The sequence below is a fragment of the Psammomys obesus genome, unplaced genomic scaffold (genome assembly GCF_907164565.1).
Source record: "Psammomys obesus unplaced genomic scaffold, mPsaObe1.curated_primary_1811, whole genome shotgun sequence".
Lineage (NCBI taxonomy): Eukaryota > Metazoa > Chordata > Mammalia > Rodentia > Muridae > Psammomys > Psammomys obesus.
The window spans coordinates 1,093,775-1,112,635 of record NW_026596326.1 but is presented as its reverse complement, the minus strand read 5'-3'; the positions used below and the strand labels follow the sequence as shown (position 1 = coordinate 1,112,635).

General features: G+C 46.5%; 1 protein-coding gene across 2 annotated transcripts in view; it reads left to right on the top strand.

Moving 5' to 3' along the window:
• Positions 1-18,861, top strand: part of Gfpt2 (glutamine-fructose-6-phosphate transaminase 2) — a 48,460-nt gene that overhangs the window by 25,237 nt on the left and 4,362 nt on the right. For both annotated transcript variants that reach the window (XM_055597217.1, XM_055597218.1), the window contains exons 8-17: positions 3,527-3,606; positions 4,090-4,207; positions 8,381-8,544; positions 8,917-9,012; positions 9,104-9,201; positions 9,490-9,610; positions 11,532-11,689; positions 11,911-12,025; positions 14,654-14,781; positions 17,492-17,659. In XM_055597217.1, coding sequence (XP_055453192.1) covers positions 3,527-3,606; positions 4,090-4,207; positions 8,381-8,544; positions 8,917-9,012; positions 9,104-9,201; positions 9,490-9,610; positions 11,532-11,689; positions 11,911-12,025; positions 14,654-14,781; positions 17,492-17,659 — 1,246 coding nt within the window. The remainder of the gene's footprint in view (positions 1-3,526; positions 3,607-4,089; positions 4,208-8,380; positions 8,545-8,916; positions 9,013-9,103; positions 9,202-9,489; positions 9,611-11,531; positions 11,690-11,910; positions 12,026-14,653; positions 14,782-17,491; positions 17,660-18,861) is intronic.

Here is an 18,861-nt window from a genome sequence, read left to right as displayed (position 1 = left end):
GAAAAGCAGCCTGGAGAAAGTGGGGCGCTCCAGCCTCCGTGTTTGGTGTTTGTGGCAGGGTAGGGGAGCCCTAGGTAGGACTGTCTGTTTACCGATCCCTGCTGTGGGCCAGACCTGGGGTCAGCAGTGAATCGGGTGATTTTTAGACATTGCCCTGTGACCTTGACAGGTTGGGGTGGGGGGCTTAGCAGAGTGAGTGAGACTTACAATCTATGCCCAGAAAATCACATGAATTGATCATAATCTTATTTTCGCTCCCCCACCCCCCAGGACTGGGGCAAATCTGTCATTTGAATTATAATTTTATTAAATCAGAGAATAGAATTATAAAGCACCAGTTGGTCCCTATCAAATCTAGAGGGTTTCTTTAAAATCTCATAAAGGGATGCTGGTTTAAAATGAATGTGGAAGCAATAAAGGTTGGCTTTTCTAAATGGCTGGAGCATCCGGACCAGGCCTTGGGATATCTCAGGAGGCTTCTGTGTCTTAAAGGAGAGCTCAGTCTGAACAATAAGATCTGGGGAGCCTCTTATCCAGGAACCCAGACAGCCTTAGACACAATTATTAATACTTAAACTCTTATTATTTAGGGGCAGCTTGAGCTAGCTCTTCACTGGACCCAAAACAAGGTCTCTGATTAGTTTTAGACAAAACAAAGGATTATACAAATCAGTCAAGGCACTCGAAGCACCTTTTTCCTCGATCCTTCTGAACCTTGTTCACTATTTCGAGAAATGAGAAGAGGGGGCTGAGAAAGTCAGTGCTCCAGGGAAGCAGGTCTCATTCCTGGAGAAATGACTGGCCTCTCCGAGTCAGGCAGACACACCAAGTGCCCGTGTGGCTGCAGACTAATGAAAGGTGGATCCATAAGAACATAGGTCTATATTAGAAAGAATTTGGTTAAGACAGCATGTCAGGAACTGGAGAGATGGCTCAGCAGTTAAGGGCACTGACTGCTCTTCCAGGGGACCCAGGATCAAATCCCAGCACCCACAGGGCAGCTCACAACTGTCTGTAACTCCAAGATCTGACACCCTCCCACAGGCATACATGCAGGCAAAACACTGATGCACATAAAATAAAGGTAAATAATTTTTTTTTAAAAAAGACAACTTATTAGCCCACTATTGAAGTCAAATGTGTGAGACAGCCCTCAGTGGTCTCAATAAAGTGTGTGCAGTGCTTTCTTCTCATCAGTCAGCGAACATGTTGGAAGAGAAAGGCACTGTTAGCACTAGCTACAGAAGCCCCGTCTCCACCCCAACTCGGTGTAAAGCATGACTTTCTCAGGTTTCAGTTATCGGTCATCAAACAAGGTCCAAAAATACTCTGTGCAAAATTCCAGAAACAGACAATTCATAAATTCAATATAACTCGTTATGCTAAAGTGTTATAATTTTTTTTTATTTTGCTGTTAGTCTCTTATTGCACCTAAATTCTATCATAAGTGTGAATGCATATGAAAACCTTGTGTGTGTTGGGTTCCAGGCTTACACTGGAGGTTGTGTGACTGTGTGTGTGTGTGTGTGTGTGTGTGTGTGTGTGTGTGTGTGTGTTAGAGTACAACCCACATCAGGTGTCTTCTCTTTTATGCTTTAAGGTATGTATGTGTACCACTTGTGTGTCTGCTGTCCACAGAGGTCATGAGAGTGCATCAGATCTTCTAGAACTGGAGTTATGGGTAGTTGTGAGCCACCACGAGGCTGACGGGAACCACTCAGGTCCTATGCAAGATTAGTAAGTGCCGTTAACCACTGAGCCATCACTGCTGCTAATTTTTGAGACAAGGTATTGAATCTTGAGCTCACCCATTCAGCTAGGCTGTAGGCTGGCCAGCCAATTAATTCCGAAGGACTCTCTCAGTGTCCTTCTACCTCTCCTCCCCACCTGCTGGGGTCACACCCACACACACCACCCATTGTGATCAAGTTAACCATGACGTATACCTCGGATAAGCTCACCAGAAGGAACAGTATACAGGAACTAAATACTGTGACCTGCTTCACTGATGAACCTATCCCAAGACGCCCAGAGAGCCCAGTGCTGGTGACAGAGGGGCCCTCAGGAAGGAGGCCTTTGTTGGAAGCTTCATTCTTGTCAGCTGCTGTCATCCTCTGAAGACTTTTCTTTGTGTGAAAATTACTGTTCCCTTTGTGACAAAATCCACTTTTTTTTTTTTTTTTTTTTAGACAGGAACTCACTCTGTAGACCAGGCTGGCCTTGAACTCACAGAGATCCGCCTGCCTCTGCCTCCCCGAGTGCAGGGATTCAAGGCTTCTGCCACCAGGCCTGGCACGAAATTCACTTTTATACAGGTCAAAGATTCTAAGTTTCCCTTAGTGGAGTATCACTCCAGCCGAGGGAAGACCCTAGAGACTGCCTCTGGTAGCCCACAAAGCAGCCTGACCTTGGTATCTGTGGGAGTCCTCAAACTAAACCCTGTCCAGATACCACCAAAATCTTCCAACATTCAGATCCTTACAGAAATTAGCACGGGGCAGGACTTGCCTATAACTTATATATGTTTTCCCATCATCTCTGGATTGTATTGATACCTAATACAATGGAAATGTCTTGCAAATAGTTGTCATATATATTCCTTAGGGAATGACAGACAAAAGTCTGTACAGGTTAAGTACAAATTCAATTTGTGTGTGGGCCGGTGCATGTGCATATCAATGTGTGTGTGTGTGTGTGTGTGTGTGTGTGTGTGTGTGTGTGTGTGTTATTACTAGCCATTGACTCTTACATACTGCACACACAAGGCAAACCCCACAGCCGGGCTGTATCGCAAGCTCTGTTTTATTTTGTTTTACTTAACTTGTTTTGAGACATGATCTTGCCAAGTTGCTCAGGGTGACCTTGAACTTAGTCCGTACCCCAAACAGGGACATGCAGTCCTCTTTTCCTCAGCCTTCCGAGTAGGTGGGGTCACAGGCCTGTGCCACTAAGCTCGGCTTTTAAGAGTGCTCTCTCTCTGCATCTTCAGTTGCTGGTTGAGTTTATGGATGTCAACTGTATATCCTCAGCTAGTCTGGTGCTCATGGAGGCAGAGAACTTAGCTATGCAAAAGGAAGCACAAAATGGGGTTCCCCAGCAAACACTCCTGATCTGGGGATTCACAGTAAATGAAGGCTGTGGTGTGAAAACCTAGAGTGCCCTTGCTTACGCCACGCCTTTCTCTGATGGTGAATATAGCCCCGACCTACCAAGGTGGGTTAGCCATTTGTGGGGATTTAGAGAACCGGGATCCCAGAGTCTCATAAAAGTGGGGAAAGCATGTTACCAGGCTAACTGGTCAGGCACTTGGATGAGCGAGTGAGCCGACCTCTGCAGGCCAGTCTGTTGGCTCCTGCTCCAAAACTAGAAGACATTGTCTCATGGTCAAGACATCCCTTCTGTGTGACCTAAACCCAGTCTTTGGCTCCAGGGAAAGGACTGGTTTGGAGGGTGTACCAAGAGGTTAGGAAGACGTTTTGCCCGGGGTCTCAAAGATGACAGATCACTTGATATCTTCTTTCTGCAGGAGAGGCAGCCCACTACTCATCGGGGTACGAAGCAAATACAAACTGTCCACAGAGCAGATCCCCGTCCTCTATCGGACATGTGAGTTTCCTGGGGACATAAAGAGTCAGCTGCTGCAGGGTGGCTGTCCCCTTGCAGCCGGCTCTGCTTGGAGGCAGACATACCATCACCACCCAGCTGCCATGTGGCTCTGGGTTTCAAAAAACATTCATGCAATGGAGACTCAGCTCCATCTTTTAAAAAAGCATCTCATTGTGAATATTTTGAGACCTGCACAGAAATAGAGCAGCAGGCAGCTGGGGAGCCTGGTAACTGTGCCCTGATTTGAGTTTCTTTGGTTTGTTTTCCTTTGCATTGCTCTCCCACTGTAGCCATTTAAATGCTCTTTCAGCGCTTACTGGGGCTATTTGAGGAGCTTTTTACGTGATTTGGCTGGCACAGCCTTAGCTAAAAATTGCAGATCTCTCCCACACAATATTCAAAAGAGAGAAACGGGTTCCTTGCCACGTGTTATGCAAATAGAGCAGCCTACCGAATTTTGCAAACCAATCTTTTGTTTACTAGGCAATATTGAGAACGTGAAGAATATCTGTAAGACTAGGATGAAGAGACTGGACAGCTCCACCTGCCTGCATGCTGTGGGGGACAAAGCTGTGGAGTTCTTCTTCGCTTCTGACGCAAGGTAGCTAAACATTGTCATTGTTTTCCTGGGATTATCTGTCTGAACACCGTGTGTGTGTGTGTGTGTGTGTGTGTGTACATACATGCAAGCATGTGGGCGTGTACTTGGAGCCCGTATGTCGGTCAGAGGACAACCAGGAATTGAATTTTGGTTGTCAGCTGGTCGTGCTGGTGCACTTAATCCCAGCACGTAGTGAGGCAGAGGCAGGCAGATCTCTGTGCGTTCGAGGCCAGCCTGGTCTACAGAACAAGTCCAGGGCGGCCAAGGCTACACAGAGAAGCCCTGTCTCGAAAAAAAAAAAAAAAAAAAAAAAAATTGAGGTTGTCAGATTGGTGGCAAGTACCACTGAGCCATCCCACCAGCCCAAGTAAATTCATTTTAGAGACATACACAGAAAAGGAAAAGTTAGGGCAGGGGAAGAAGAGGGGAAAGAGAAGAGGTTGTGAGGAGAAGGAAAGAACTACTATTTGAAACAGATTTTGGTACCTATAATTAGTGTCTGGGCATTCTAATTTGCTGAAGTTCTTATCGCAAAGAAATGCTTGAGACCGCTGAGCGCTTACTTTATAGTCCGTGAAAACTCCTATGCAAGGTGTTTCTAAAATTAGAAAAGGCAAGGATGCCTGAAGAAAGATGAAATGGTGTTTGTAGGCAATATAATTACACCCGGTTACAGCCCGCTGACAAGCTGTAATGCTGGCAGCCTCCCACAGAATAAAGATGTGGGAATCTTACATTGCAGCAATCACCATTACACCGTCAGCTGCCCAGGCGGGGACCGTGCCTGCCTTATTCCTTCTAGAAACTTCTCACATGACTAAGCACTGTAGACTCTTAGCAAACATTTGATAAAAAACAAAAAAATAAGACTTGGCTACAGTGAAAACAATCGCACTTTACCAAAATCTCTCAGGATAAATTCAGTTCAGACAGACCCAAAACAGGAGACTTACAGGTAATTACGATAAGTCACAAGAAGAGATTTGAATAAAAATTTCGAACTCCTTGGTAGGAAAACGTAATATTGCATTAAAAAAAAAAACTATTGGAAAAAGTGATTTTGTTTTGAGACAGAGCCTCACTCTGTAGCTCAAGCCAGTCTCAAACTCACGGCAATCCTCAGGCCTCAGCCCTCAAGCGATAGGACTACAGACATGAGCTACCATGTCCCCGTTTTGGAATTAGGTTTTCAAATTAATAGTTAAGAATTGTTTTTAAAAATCTTGATTCTCTGCCGCCTTTAATCCCAGGACTTTTCATCCCAGAGGCAGGTGGGTCTCTTGTGTTTGAGGCCAGCCTGGTCTACACAGCGAGTTCTAGGGGAGTCAGGGCCACACAGTGAAACCCTGTCTCAAAAAAAAAAAAAAAATCTTGATTCTCCTCCAATTAATCTGCTCATATAATGCTGTGGTTGAAATCCTTTTACCATATATATAGGTTTTTTTGGAACTTAAAATAATGATTCTAGGGCTGGACTGATGGTTCAGTTGGTAAAGTGCTTGCCTTGCAAGTGTGAGGACCTGAGTTTGATCCCTTAGACCACTGCCCCATAAAAAAGGTGAGCTTGGTGGCGTGCTTAACGTCCTGGGGAAGCTGAGATTGACGTGTCCCTGGGGCTCCTTAGCCAGCCAAACTATTTCCTTGCAGAGCTCCACACCGATTAGAGACCCCGTCTCAAAAACAAACAAAAACACTAATAAACAAGACAGAAAACCAAGGTGGGGATGGGGAGGTGGCTCCATGAGGGAGAGCAGGTGCTGTGGGAACCTGAGTTCCAAGTCCCTGTACTCATGTAAATGAAGCCACGTGTAGCTGTGTGTGTTCCTGTAACCCTGCCAGTGTGAGGGTAGAGACAGGAGGATTACTGGGACTTCAGTAGCTGCCAGCCTAGCTCTAGGTTCCGTGAGAGATCCTGTCTCAAGGGGATAGAGTAGGACACCCAGACTTCGTACATGCACAGGAATGTGCAATGTACAATTTATACACATTCACAAAAGGTAGGTGGAATGTGAAATACAGTACCCAGTGCTGTCCTCTGGCCTCCACATTATCTCTGTCTCTCTCTCTATGTATCTCTCTCTCTTTCACCCACCCACCCACACACACACACACACACACACACACACTGAAACACACATGCACACATAGAAATGCAATTCTGTACTGTCTTAGTCCACGTTCTATTGCTGTGAAAAGATACTATGACCAGTTTCATAGTCCATAACTATCATGGTGGGAAGCATGGCGGCATGCAGGTGGATATGGTGTTGGAGAAGTAGCTGAGAGTTCTATGTCCTGATCCTCAGGCAGCAGAAGGAGAGACACTGGGCCTGCCTTGGGCCTTTGAAACCTTAAATCCCACCTCCATGACGTACTTCCTCCAGCAAGGCCACACCTCCTAACCTTTAATTCTTTCAAAGAGTTCTACTTCTTGGTGACTAAGCATTCAACTATATGAGCCTATGGGGGACATTCTTATTTCACTCCTCCACGTCCACTATCTAGTCTATAAACACGAAAGCCAACTGTCTCAGCCTATTTCCTTTGCTGTAACAAAAATGCCTAAGACTAGACAATGTATAGAGAACAGAAGTTTGTTTAGCTTATGGTTCTGGAGATGGAAAAGCCCAAGAGCGTGACACTGGCATCTGGCGAGGCTTTCAAGGGACAGAGAGAGTTCATTTTTACAACAACACCTCTTCCTTGATAATCTCTGAATCCATGAGCGGCCCCATCATCTGATCATCCCCACCTCCAAATAGTGTGAGCACATGAATTTTGGGTTCATTGACACACATAGAAAGAGAGAAAACAAAAGTGAACCTCGCAGACATGAAGAAAAATGAAGAGCCCTTGGGGCAAGAGCAGCATGTTCTATTACAGAGTGAGTGCCCTGCTCCGGCCTGGATGAAGGCACAATGCCAGCTCCTGTTGTACAGAGGAGGAAATGGGGTAGAATTCAGGGAGGTTATTTAAGTATCCTTGGGGCCCAGGACTAATAAAAGAGAAAGGTGAGCTGGCTCCTGGGCTAGGGGTACTAATGGCTGATAATAGATTGATATTTGTTTTGCAGGATAAAATAATGATTACATTTAAGGGGTGTGTGTGTGTGAGAGAGAGAGAGAGAGAGAGAAGCTGGGTTATTTGTGTGATGAGTTTCCTGCTATCTGGATTTTGTTTGCATACCCCTGCTTCCTAGATGTTGTTTAACATAATGTAAACTAGCGTTGGCAAGTGTTGTAGTTTCATTCTGTGGCTGTGACAAATATGATGGCCAAAGCAACTTTAGTGGAGGAAAAAGTTTATTTCATCTTACACTTCCAGGTCACCACCCGTCAACGAAGGAAGTCAGGGCAGGAACTCAAGCAGGAATGTGAAACATAAACTGTGGAGGAATGCCCCTTGCTGGCTCAGTTGCCGATCCTATCCGTGCTTAGCTAGTAGCTCTCTTAGGCAGCCCAGGGAAGAGTGCTTTCCGCAGTGGGAGGAGCTTCTTCCACCAATTAGTAATTATGACCACCCCCCTCAGACACACCCATGGCCCCATCTGATCTGGGCAGTCCCTCAGGACTCCTTCCTTCTCAGGTGACTCTAGGCTGTGCCAGGTTGAAAGTAAAAGCCAACTAGAACAGCAAGTGTCTAGAAGCTAGATTTTACTCAGGTTTAAAGCAAGTGCTTATTTCTTTCCCATTATATAAGCAGGATAGTGTATGTTTTTCCAACCTTATCCAAAGGTGACACAGTTTTTGTGTCTTATTTGAAGAAACCAATTATAAAAGACATTCATGAGATTGCCTGGGAGGAACTTGAACACATTAGCTATTTGGTGGTTTAAAGATGAATTGTTAAGTTTGGAGAGAATGTTGGTATTATAATAGGTTTAAATTCAGTCCCTTAAGTTTTTACAGATATTAAGTAGAAATGTTTACTTAAGAAATGGTGTGTTTTCATACGTTCTATAATGAGTTAAGCTCAAGGTTAGTTTTTAAAATAATTGTGGGCGGAGAGAGGCATGGAGGATATGGGAAGACTTGCCTGTGGATCTTTTTACTGTAATATCATTTCATTGCCTAAAATGATAAGGATCCCATGCTAGAGAAATATCAAGTCACTGCTGACTTGTAACTTTCAAGTGTGGAATATGACCTTTGATGTCTTTTTCCTTCCTTCCAGTGCCATCATAGAACACACCAACCGGGTCATCTTTTTAGAAGATGATGACATCGCTGCAGTGGCTGATGGGAAACTCTCGATTCACCGAGTCAAGCGCTCAGCTACTGATGACCCTTCCCGAGCCATCCAGACCTTGCAAATGGAACTGCAGCAAATAATGAAAGGCAGGTGTCCTCTGTCCTCTCCTCCAAGGCTCCCCGTGCAGTTACCTTCAAGAGCAGGTGCTCTCAGGGTGGGGGTTGGGACAGAGGATGGAGGGGTCTCTGACTGCCCAAAGCTACAGGGTCTAATGTATAAATTGGAGATGGTCACTGTGTCTGACCCACTTTCATCTGACTTGTTTCCATAGCATCAGACAGGAAAAACCCCACAGACACCCTTTAAAATCTTTGGGGGGGCTTTATGGGTAATGTTGAGACTGTGGCATGGTGACATCTTGGCCAAAAGTCACAAAGTTTGGCCGAACATTTCCTGGTTCAGTTAAGCTGTAAAAATGTATCTAAATTAACTTACCTTGTGGATGTTTCCCTGACCAGGTAACTTCAGTGCATTTATGCAGAAGGAGATCTTTGAGCAGCCAGAATCCGTTTTTAATACCATGAGGGGTCGGGTGAATTTTGAGACCAACACAGGTAATCGGGCGGAAGCCCTTGTCCATGCCCTGCTCCATTGAATGCGGCCATGTGCAGACTTAGCATTAATGCCCTGCCTTGTGTCCTGCAGTGCTCCTGGGTGGCTTGAAGGACCATTTGAAGGAGATTCGACGATGCAGGAGGCTCATCGTGATTGGCTGTGGAACCAGCTACCACGCCGCTGTGGCTGTAAGTGCAACACACCTGACCTTGGGTAGTCCTGGGAAATTAACAGCAGTCAAGACGAAGACGCTGGTCATGACGCACTGGCCTCTGAACTTGACCAAGTGCTTATCCTCATTCCCATGAGCCAGTTTGAGAAGTGCACTGAGCCTTTTCTTCTGGAAAGATGGTCTGTGAGTGTCCTTACACCACTGGGACAGCAAGGCACCGTGTCACAAACCTCCGAAGCCCAGGTTGCCCTGTGTCCCTATAAGGCCCCTCACTGACTTCAGCCTCCATTCTTTTTGGCTTCAGACACGGCAAGTTTTAGAGGAACTGACCGAGCTCCCTGTGATGGTTGAACTTGCCAGTGACTTTCTGGACAGGAACACACCCGTGTTCAGGGATGACGTTTGCTTTTTCATAAGCCAATCAGGTAAGGGAGGTCAGCAGCATGGCGACGTCTTCACTGGCTCGTCTCCAAGCTCTCTTCTTTATACACCACCCTCTCTCTTCTTCCAGTGAATCCTCTATGCATCTGCCATGTCCCACACATGCTCTCATGTACCAGGTCTTTTAAACTCCTAAAAATATCTATTAATAGTATCCTAAAAGTATCTATTAATACTAAAAGCATCTATTAATAAATACTGTATGGTGCTATGATCAAACATGTTTTCATCCATGTGGATTGCCAATGGCAGACCGAGGCTAGCTTAGTGAGCTAGAGAGGTTACTGAGGTGACCACAGCAGCATGGGTGACTTAAGGGAGCTGCATAGCCCTCCCCAACATGGGTGATGCCCCACAAAAGCTGTATCCATAGAGCTCCCTGCAAGACTTAGGAGAAGCTGGCCTGGTCCAAGAGACTGCCTATGGCTTCCCCTGCCATTCTGAGAACACTCACCAATGTGCTCCTAAATGTTTCGTGTACTTAGTTTAGAAGAGAAAAAGAGATCTCAGTTCTGCTGGGTTGAGAGTCATATCTTTACATTTAGTCGGTGGTGGGCTCTGTGTCCGAGCCCTAGGGGTCCACACTGTGCAAGGGAAGACATGGTTCTGGTTGAGGGGTCATCCATGTACTGTGATTCACCCGTCTCTCCCTCTGGGTCACCTGGAAGCTGATGCCAACCCCAAACATCCTGCCATCTAGCTCTATAGATAACTCAGAATGTGAAACAACAAAGCATAAGATACCCACGGCAGCATTCTCCCAGCCGAAAACTGACCATTCTAACATCCTAGGGAGTATTTTAATATCGCTTCCGTTTTGAGCTTTTAATGCCATGTCCGTTTTGATGACAGGCTGAGAAAAACTAGTACAGACCCATCCACCATCCCACAGACTAACTGCCTTGGGGTTGTCCATCCCCTCAGAGCCTAAGTGTAGTTCGTGAATGGGTAGGGAAAGTCACAGAAAAATAAGAAGGTTTCCTGTGAAAACCATTCAGTGGCAGAACATTGGCCTCTGTACAGACTGTATCCGCTTTTACAAATGAGATTTGAGCACACAGAAATCTGCCAGAATCAGGATCGAGGCTGACATGGGTAGTGGCATCGTTCTCCTTTTCTGCCCACTCTTCCTGATGCTGACTTGACAGTCACGTGCAGGAAACCCAGAAGTTCAAAGAAAAGGATAGAGAGGGGAGTCAGACCATCTGGAAGCACTGGCGACAGCAGTTTTGGGGGACAGGTCGGGAACCAAACTGAGCACAGCCAAGAGCAGCGGCCACGTGGGCGGAACAGCCAGAGGGTTGGGAATTCACTGGGTCTGATGTTGTAGTCAGCCTCATTTTGCTTTGGGTTTCTTTAAAATTGACGAATAGGGAGTTGGTGCCAGTGTAGGCATAAACCCATTGAGGTGGCCTAATTAGGAAAACTATTTGAGTCCACACTGGGGGGATGCAAGAAATGTTTCTTCCTTCAAGCAGGTTCTATTTGGGAAGCATCATGTGGGCAGTCTCGCTTTTCAATGTTTTAGCCTCAGCAAATCCTACCCAGGCAGCCTGGAGACCTAGAAGGGCTTTCAGGGCCAGCTGCAAGGCCTGAATGGAGATACTGAGTCCCATTTCTCTGAACTCCTCATCCTGAAGGGAAAGGAGACTAGGGGCCCCCACGGAGTTCACCAGAGGATTCAAAGAAACGGGGAATGAGAAAGTGCTCGCTACGTAAACAGTAATGAGAGTCAGTCTAGGAAACGACAGGGAAGGTGTTTGAACCCGTGCTTTCTTTTCCAGAGCCTGACCAGGCTTTGAATTCCCAAGCAGGAGGAGTAGGGGTGAATGAGGAGGGAGTAGGGGAGAAGAGGGTGCCGGCTGGCCCTGCACGTGCTCCCTGACAGTCACCCTGGTGTTACAGGCGAGACGGCGGACACTCTCCTGGCGCTGCGATACTGTAAGGACCGAGGGGCGCTGACTGTGGGCATCACCAACACTGTGGGCAGCTCCATCTCCCGGGAGACCGACTGCGGTGTCCACATCAACGCGGGGCCGGAGATCGGGGTGGCCAGCACCAAGGTACGAGTTGCCTGTGTTCTCTGGGGAGAAGCCGACTGGTGGTACGGAGCGTTGGGTGCACCTGGCTCTTCTCCCCTCCTCCTTCCTCCACTCCCTTCCTCCTCATTGTGTCATTTTCTCTTTTTCCTGTCGTGGTCTGTGTGGCTGTTTAGCTCTCCTATCTCCTTAAATACCCTAGATGACGCTGTCTAAAGTCTTTCGTGCGCCCCCTTTGTCCTCAGGCTTACACCAGCCAGTTCATCTCTCTGGTGATGTTTGGTTTGATGATGTCTGAAGACCGAATTTCTCTACAGAACAGGAGGCGGGAGATTATCCGGGGCCTCAGATCTTTACCTGGTAAGTCCCAGAATGTGGCTTTCTGTATTTTCAAACCCACTGAGCTTCTTTGGGTCACTCTCTTCCTTTACTCTCATGTAAAGGACGCTGTTGATGACTCTTTCCTTCCAGATCTTTCTACCCAACGACAAATCCTACCCCCTCACGACCCTCTCCAGCACCACCACCCTTCCCCATGATTCCCCAAACTGTCTATCAAATCCTGCTAGGCCAAGATTTAAAATGCCAGTCCTCAGCAGGGCTCTAAGACCTTTGCATCTGATCAAATCATTCTCCCTCCTCTCTGACTGCCTCAGCCCCCGTGTGGCAAGCTAGCCTGCACTGGAGCCCTTCAAAGAAAACAAACAATGGTACTTGTTGCCAATCATAAAGGTCAACTTTTCAGTCATCATGTAGAATTTAAAAAGCTTGTCTGTACCTAACCAATTCCCAAATTTGAAGATTTTTTTTTTTTTTTAACTAAGAAGTTGGTGGTTTTAACAAGGTGATATGTAAAAATAAATTTTGTAGCTAAATGTCTCCATGTTTAGATTTGCCTAGCTCCGGGCCTTTGCATGATGTCATCAAACTGTGTGAAAGAGCCATTTAAGTACAAAGCAGACCAAATGTAACAAAGTAGAGAAACTTCATCGATATGTTTCAGATTCTACTCTTGCAACTCCCGGTTTTAAGAAACTACTGCTTCTTGTTTTGATGCAGAGTCAGAACATTCCAGCGTCTGTCTGAAAACCTTTTAAACCTTTCCCTTTTCCAAATAGAAATCTTTGTAAAACTTGGTTACATACTCCAGTAAAAACGACCAAAAAGATAATAGGTTAAATGCAGAAACAGATATGGTGTCAACCCTTTTACTAAAAAGTCAGACACTAAAAAGATACATAAAGATGTTGGGCTGACAAGACCATTCAATAGGTAAAGGCTTTTGCTGCCAAGTGTGACACAGTTTGCCACCCAAACACATGTGGTATAAGGAGAACTGACTCCTGCAATTTGTTCTCCAACATCCGTGTACTTGACATTGCATGCACACACACACACACACACACACACACAAATAAATGCATGTAATAATTATTTTATTTTATTTTATTTTTTGTTATTGTTTTATTCAAGACATGGTTTCTCTATGTAAAGGCCCTGGCTGTCCTGGAACTCACTTTGTAAACCAGGCTAGCCTCGAACTCACAGAGATCCACCTGCCTGTGTCTCTCAAGTGCTGGGATGTAAAATAAAAAAATTTTTTTTTTTTTAAAAAGAGCCAGATGTGGTGGCACACCAGCACTTAGGAGGTAGAGGCAGGTGGATCTCTGTGAGTTCGAAGCTAGCCTGGTCTATAAAGCGAATCCAGTACAGCCAGGTCTTGTTACACAGAGAAACTCTGTCTCCAGAAACAAACACAGAAAAATTGAAAAGATGCCCAACAATACTGAAAGGACCAGAATCAGCACAAGACATCCCAAGACCAAGTTCTTAGCACAAAGGAGATTTATTTGCCCCAGAGGGACAAAGGGCAGGGATAAGGGACAAAGACGGGAGACAGAGAATGAGGGAGAAGGGGAAAGGAACAAGGAAGGGAGGGAAAGAATATTTGCCCTGGAGGGACAAAGGACTACCTCTGGATAGAGAAGGTACAGACATGGCCCGTGGTCGAATGGCACTTTATAAAGAGAAAATGGGAAATTGGGAGAAAGGGAATTAAGACAGCCAAAAGGGGGCTTTTGTTTGCTAGGCTTTAATACTTTGATAGCTGGACCTTGGTGGTCAGCCTCAGGGGAAGAAAGTGGCAAAACAGGGAATGAAGAAGAAGTGGAGCAAGGCCTGCCAGGGCCATGTTTGCTGTACTTGGACCTGCTAGAACCCTTCAAATACCTTTCATCTCACTCATTTTTTTTTCAGAAATGTATCATTATAGCTTATTATTATTATTATTATTATTAATTATTATTATTTATTATTCCAATGAGTGACATAGCACTCTAAAAGTTTTTAATTAGTCTTCCTTTCTTCCTTTTTTCCTTCCTTTCCTCCTTCCTTCTTTGTTGTTGTTTGCTTTTTTTGAGACAGGGTCTCACTATGTAGCTCTGGCTGTCATGGAACTTACTGTTTAGACCAGGCTGGCCTTGAACTCATAGATCTACCTGTCTCTGCTTCTTGAGTCCTGGGATAATAGGCATGTACCACCACACCCAGATGATTAGTGTTATTTTCAAATCCAGTAAATATTGAGAGCTATCACTCACACAAGAGCAAAGTCTCTTGAGGATTATAAGAATTTGTAAGAGCATAAAGGAGTCCCGGGACCAGGAAGTTTGACCACAGTAGGTCTGACTTACACTGGGCTGGGTCTGAGGCAGTTCATTTGGAATTTCGGTACTGTGTGTCCCTGGGGTATGATTTCACCTCTCTGGTTCTTGGTTTACTTCCTGTAACATGGAGCTGGAAGTGAGAGCTTATAGCCTACCATACAGACTCACACAAACAGGAACTGCCAAGCAGACAAGTTCCTGGCCATTTTCCCAAGTTATCACAGACCTGAGTTTCTAAACCTTGTTATAGCTGATGACTTTCCTTGTGAATATTTGGAAGTCAGAGAGACTGTCTCTCTCCCTGTCACTTTGCATTGCTCAGAGCTGATCAAAGAAGTATTGTCTCTGGATGAGAAGATCCATGACCTGGCCCTGGAGCTCTACACACAGAGATCACTCCTGGTGATGGGACGAGGATATAACTATGCCACATGCCTGGAAGGAGCCTTGGTGAGTTCCTCTGTGCCCAGATTCCATCTCCCGTGACTCACTACACAGCCTCCTGGGGCAGAATGAAGGCAGGCTTGGGAGATAGAGAAAGAAGCCAGAGGGAAGGAGAGCAGGACATGGAGTGTTGGGAGGAAAGCTTTACAAGCCCACTGGGCTCCTTTCTGAGCCTGTGTTGAGTGTTGGCTCTTACACTGCTGTCACAAAAATGAGCGAAGAGGGTGTCTGTCCTCAGGGAGTTTTTCTCAGTCTACTGGGGAGAAGGGAAGCAGGCATTAGTGGGTGAAGCTCCTTGACATGCCCGGCCTATGACAGTGTACATGTAAAAAAGGCTGGTGTGTGCCTGTAATCCCAGCACTGGGGAGGTAGAGACAGGAGGATCACTGGGGCTCACTGGCCAGTCAGTCTAGTTTAAATGGCGGAGAGGGGGTTGTCAGGGGGAGCGTACCAGGTCCCAGTGAAGACTGTGTCTCGAAAACCAAAGAGAATGACACCAAGGTGCACACACACACACGCACGCATGCACACACAGATTGTGTAGGAGAACTGAACCAAATTCAGGCCCACCACCACCTGCAACCCATAGGGAAAGAATTTTGGTAGTTGAGAATTGCAAGATCTTTACAGATCGTCCTTGTGTGACCCTCAAACTCCCAAAGTGGCCAGAGCTTGCCTTCCCACAAGCCATGAACCCGAATTTCTGGGCTTTCTTTGGTCCCATGACAATAAATGATCAATAAATGTGAGGGAACGCTGCTGGGGCAGAGGCAAGGTGCTGGAGGTGTCAAGCTACTGAAGAGCTGGCAAAGTTGAGTCTGGGCTTGCACGTTTCTCACTAGTGGTTTACTGTTTGTACACCAGAAAGTTCACACAAGGCAAAGGGGGTCGCGTATTCCAGATGAGACCGCACTGTGAACCATGACAGGAGTGCCAACGTCTTGGCTCCTCTTCTTACCATACCCTGTCGGAGATGGGTGGCTCAGGAAAGACATTCAGGGAGTATTATAGGTGATTGTAAACTGACCACTGAACGCCAACTCTCTACATGGGCAGATTAATTCTTCCCCCGGGTTACTGGCTCATTATAAAGGCCATGACCCAGGATCCTGATGAACCCCAGAGGCAGGGATAGATATACGGATCAAGGGGTCTGGGAAGGGATGTGGAGTTTTCCTGTCACTGTTGATCGTGCCACTCTCCCAGAACCATTTGTTCAGTGATCTAGAAGCTTTTCCAGATATCTTTCTGTATTTTTAGAGAGGCCTCCCTACATAATTTTAATTGATTTCGCTGTTGGCCACTGATGATGAATTTAGTCTTCAGCTGGAGTCCGAATGGCAAGGATGAGTTATTGTAAAATTGAAAATCCCAACCATCTACACCTGTGGTTCTAGACAGTAGACATCTAACCTGTAGCTATCATTAGCAAGGAAAGATGCCTCTGACTTTGACCATTGTAAAGATTTTAGGGACTATACGCTAAAAAATAAAAGGGGCAGAGACCGAACATGACTCAGTTACTTTCCTGCTGAGACAAATCACCTCACAAAAGCTACTTGAAGAAGGAGGGGTTTGTTCTGTCTCCTATTTGAGGGACAGCCTGTCATGGGAGAGAAGGCATGAGGTAGGCAGTCATATTGCCCACAATCAGGGACCAGAGAGAGATGGATGCTGGTGTTCAGCTCACTTCCTGCTTTTTATCCTGGCCAGGACCCCAGCCCGTAGAACAATGTCACCCATACTTAGGATGGGGGTTCCTCTTTTAACCCTACCTAAAGACTTCCACACATGCCTAGGAGTTTGTTTTTACGGAGTTTTAAATCCCAGCAAGCTGACTATAAGGATTAACCACTGGTGCGTCTTACAGCGCCAGCCAAATCTCTGCATTGTGAACTCATTGTGACTTTTGCCTAGGGAACAGGGAGCCGGGCATCCAGGGGCAAAGACTGAGAGGGTGAACTTTCAGACTCTTGCTAGTTCTGCTCTCTGGCTGTGGGGGTCAGCTGTGGCGGCAAAGCATTGCTGATGAAAGATGCACATTCAACTTGTCTCCACATTGGTCTTTGAGGAAAGAAAGGAGTGTTTAGGGCTGCTGCTGGCACAAGTCAACGGCCCCTGTGTGGTCACTTGGAGGCCAGCTCGCCAGCTGTCTGTGGTCTCCAAGGAGGAGCCTCATTCCTCACAGGGCTTGCCTGACCCAAATAACTAGCTTTAGACTCTTGGAGGAACGTTTTCTGTAACGTTCTCATCAGCGCAGTGATGAAGACTACTTGATGGTAAATGAGTGGAAATGGATCTACCCGAACAAAGGGGAAAACAATTCAAACAACAGCCCAGGGCGTGGGAATTTACTGAATAGGTCAATCTAAGCAACTGTTTGGATGTGATTAAGGATCTAAAAGTGGGAGAATGGTTAACCAGCTAATTGAATAAGAGCATATCTAAGCAGAATACAATGCCACCATTATCTGTGGTAACTGGGGAGGCCACGTGGCTTGCTGAGGGGGTGGAGGTGGGGGCGAAGGCAAACTGGACTGAGTGGATGGCTGTGCATGGAACTGAAGGGAGGTGTCACTGTCGGCCTGGGGTCTGCAAGGTTGTGATCTGGGCTTTGTTCACTCTGGACAGCAGCCCATGCTCTGTCACTGTTGACCCATTTATGCGCCCGTCTGCCTTCCCATTGTGACACTGATCTTAACGTCTGTCTTCCCAGAAAATTAAAGAGATAACCTACATGCACTCAGAAGGTATCCTGGCTGGAGAGCTGAAGCACGGGCCCCTGGCGCTCGTTGACAAACAGATGCCGGTCATCATGGTCATCATGAAGGATCCTTGCTTTGCCAAATGCCAGAACGCCCTGCAGCAGGTCACTGCCCGCCAGGTGAGGGATCTCCTAGGGACTGAGGTCTCCGCTCTCCTGTTCTGCTCCTGCCCCCCTCACCCACTGCCCCCACTACTGCCTGTGGGTGTCCTGTCCCCTTTCTTCTACATTCATCTTCCACACGTACATGCCATGGCTGGTGCGTGGCAGACAAAGGAGGAGCTACTTATTCTCCTTCTGTTCTGTGGATTCTGGGGCTGGAGCACAGATCTTCAGGCTTGTGGGTAGAGACATATCCGTCATCTCACTGGCCCTTTGGGACCTTTGGAATGCCGTGCAAATCTGATAGGGAACCAGCGAGCCTGAGGTCATATCCTTCAGATCTTCAGCGAGGGCCAGTGAGCAGACCCTCACTGAGCTGCCCTGGATCCTAGGGCTGGAGACAGAGGGGGTGCTTCCAAGGTAGCATCCTAGGGGTGGAGTTTCCTCCCACGGTTGCTATAATGTAATTCTGATGCTGACTTTTCAATCAGATTTCCCAGGGTGAGTACACAGTTCTTCATGAGACCGCCCTCCCATCCGAACCCCCACATTAGGAACTAAGGGGCACCCAAGCCTCAGACTGGCTGCAAATTTGGAGGTTCCCCAAACCCCTCAAGTTCAGTAATTCTCTCGCAGAACCTAGGAAAGTGCAATGTTTACTATTAAAGTATTGTTGTAATGGATTCAAATTGGGGCCTGCCCCAGGGAAAAGAGCCACAGTCTGAGGGTCCCAGATAGGGGGCCTCTATGTCCTTGCACTGAGTCCCATCCAAGTACATTGATGTGTGTCACCAAGGAGCTCCCTTGAGCTCCTTCAAGACTTTCCTTTAAGCAGGAAAGGTTCCATTAAGCCAACGTGGCTGGGTAACTCATTGACCATGTGGTAGAACTTGCTCTCCAGCCCCACTTCTGTTCTTCGTGACTCACAGGTCAACTTTCTAATCACAGTTTATCATTCCAGCATAGGCAGTCCCCATTCTGGAAGTGAGTTATCTTATTAGCAATAAACTCACATATAGTCTAAGGGATCCAGTGTGAACAGTGGCATTTCTAATTGCTGAAAGTCCAAAGGTAGATCGGCTTCCTCCCAGGAACTAACCCGCCAGATATATTATTCTCTGGCCTTGTGGAGATGGGAGGGCAGAAACCACGTAGATTCATGAAGTCACAGGTAGACGATATCCAGTAAGATGCTTAAAGCAAGCCAGCCAGCCATGGCC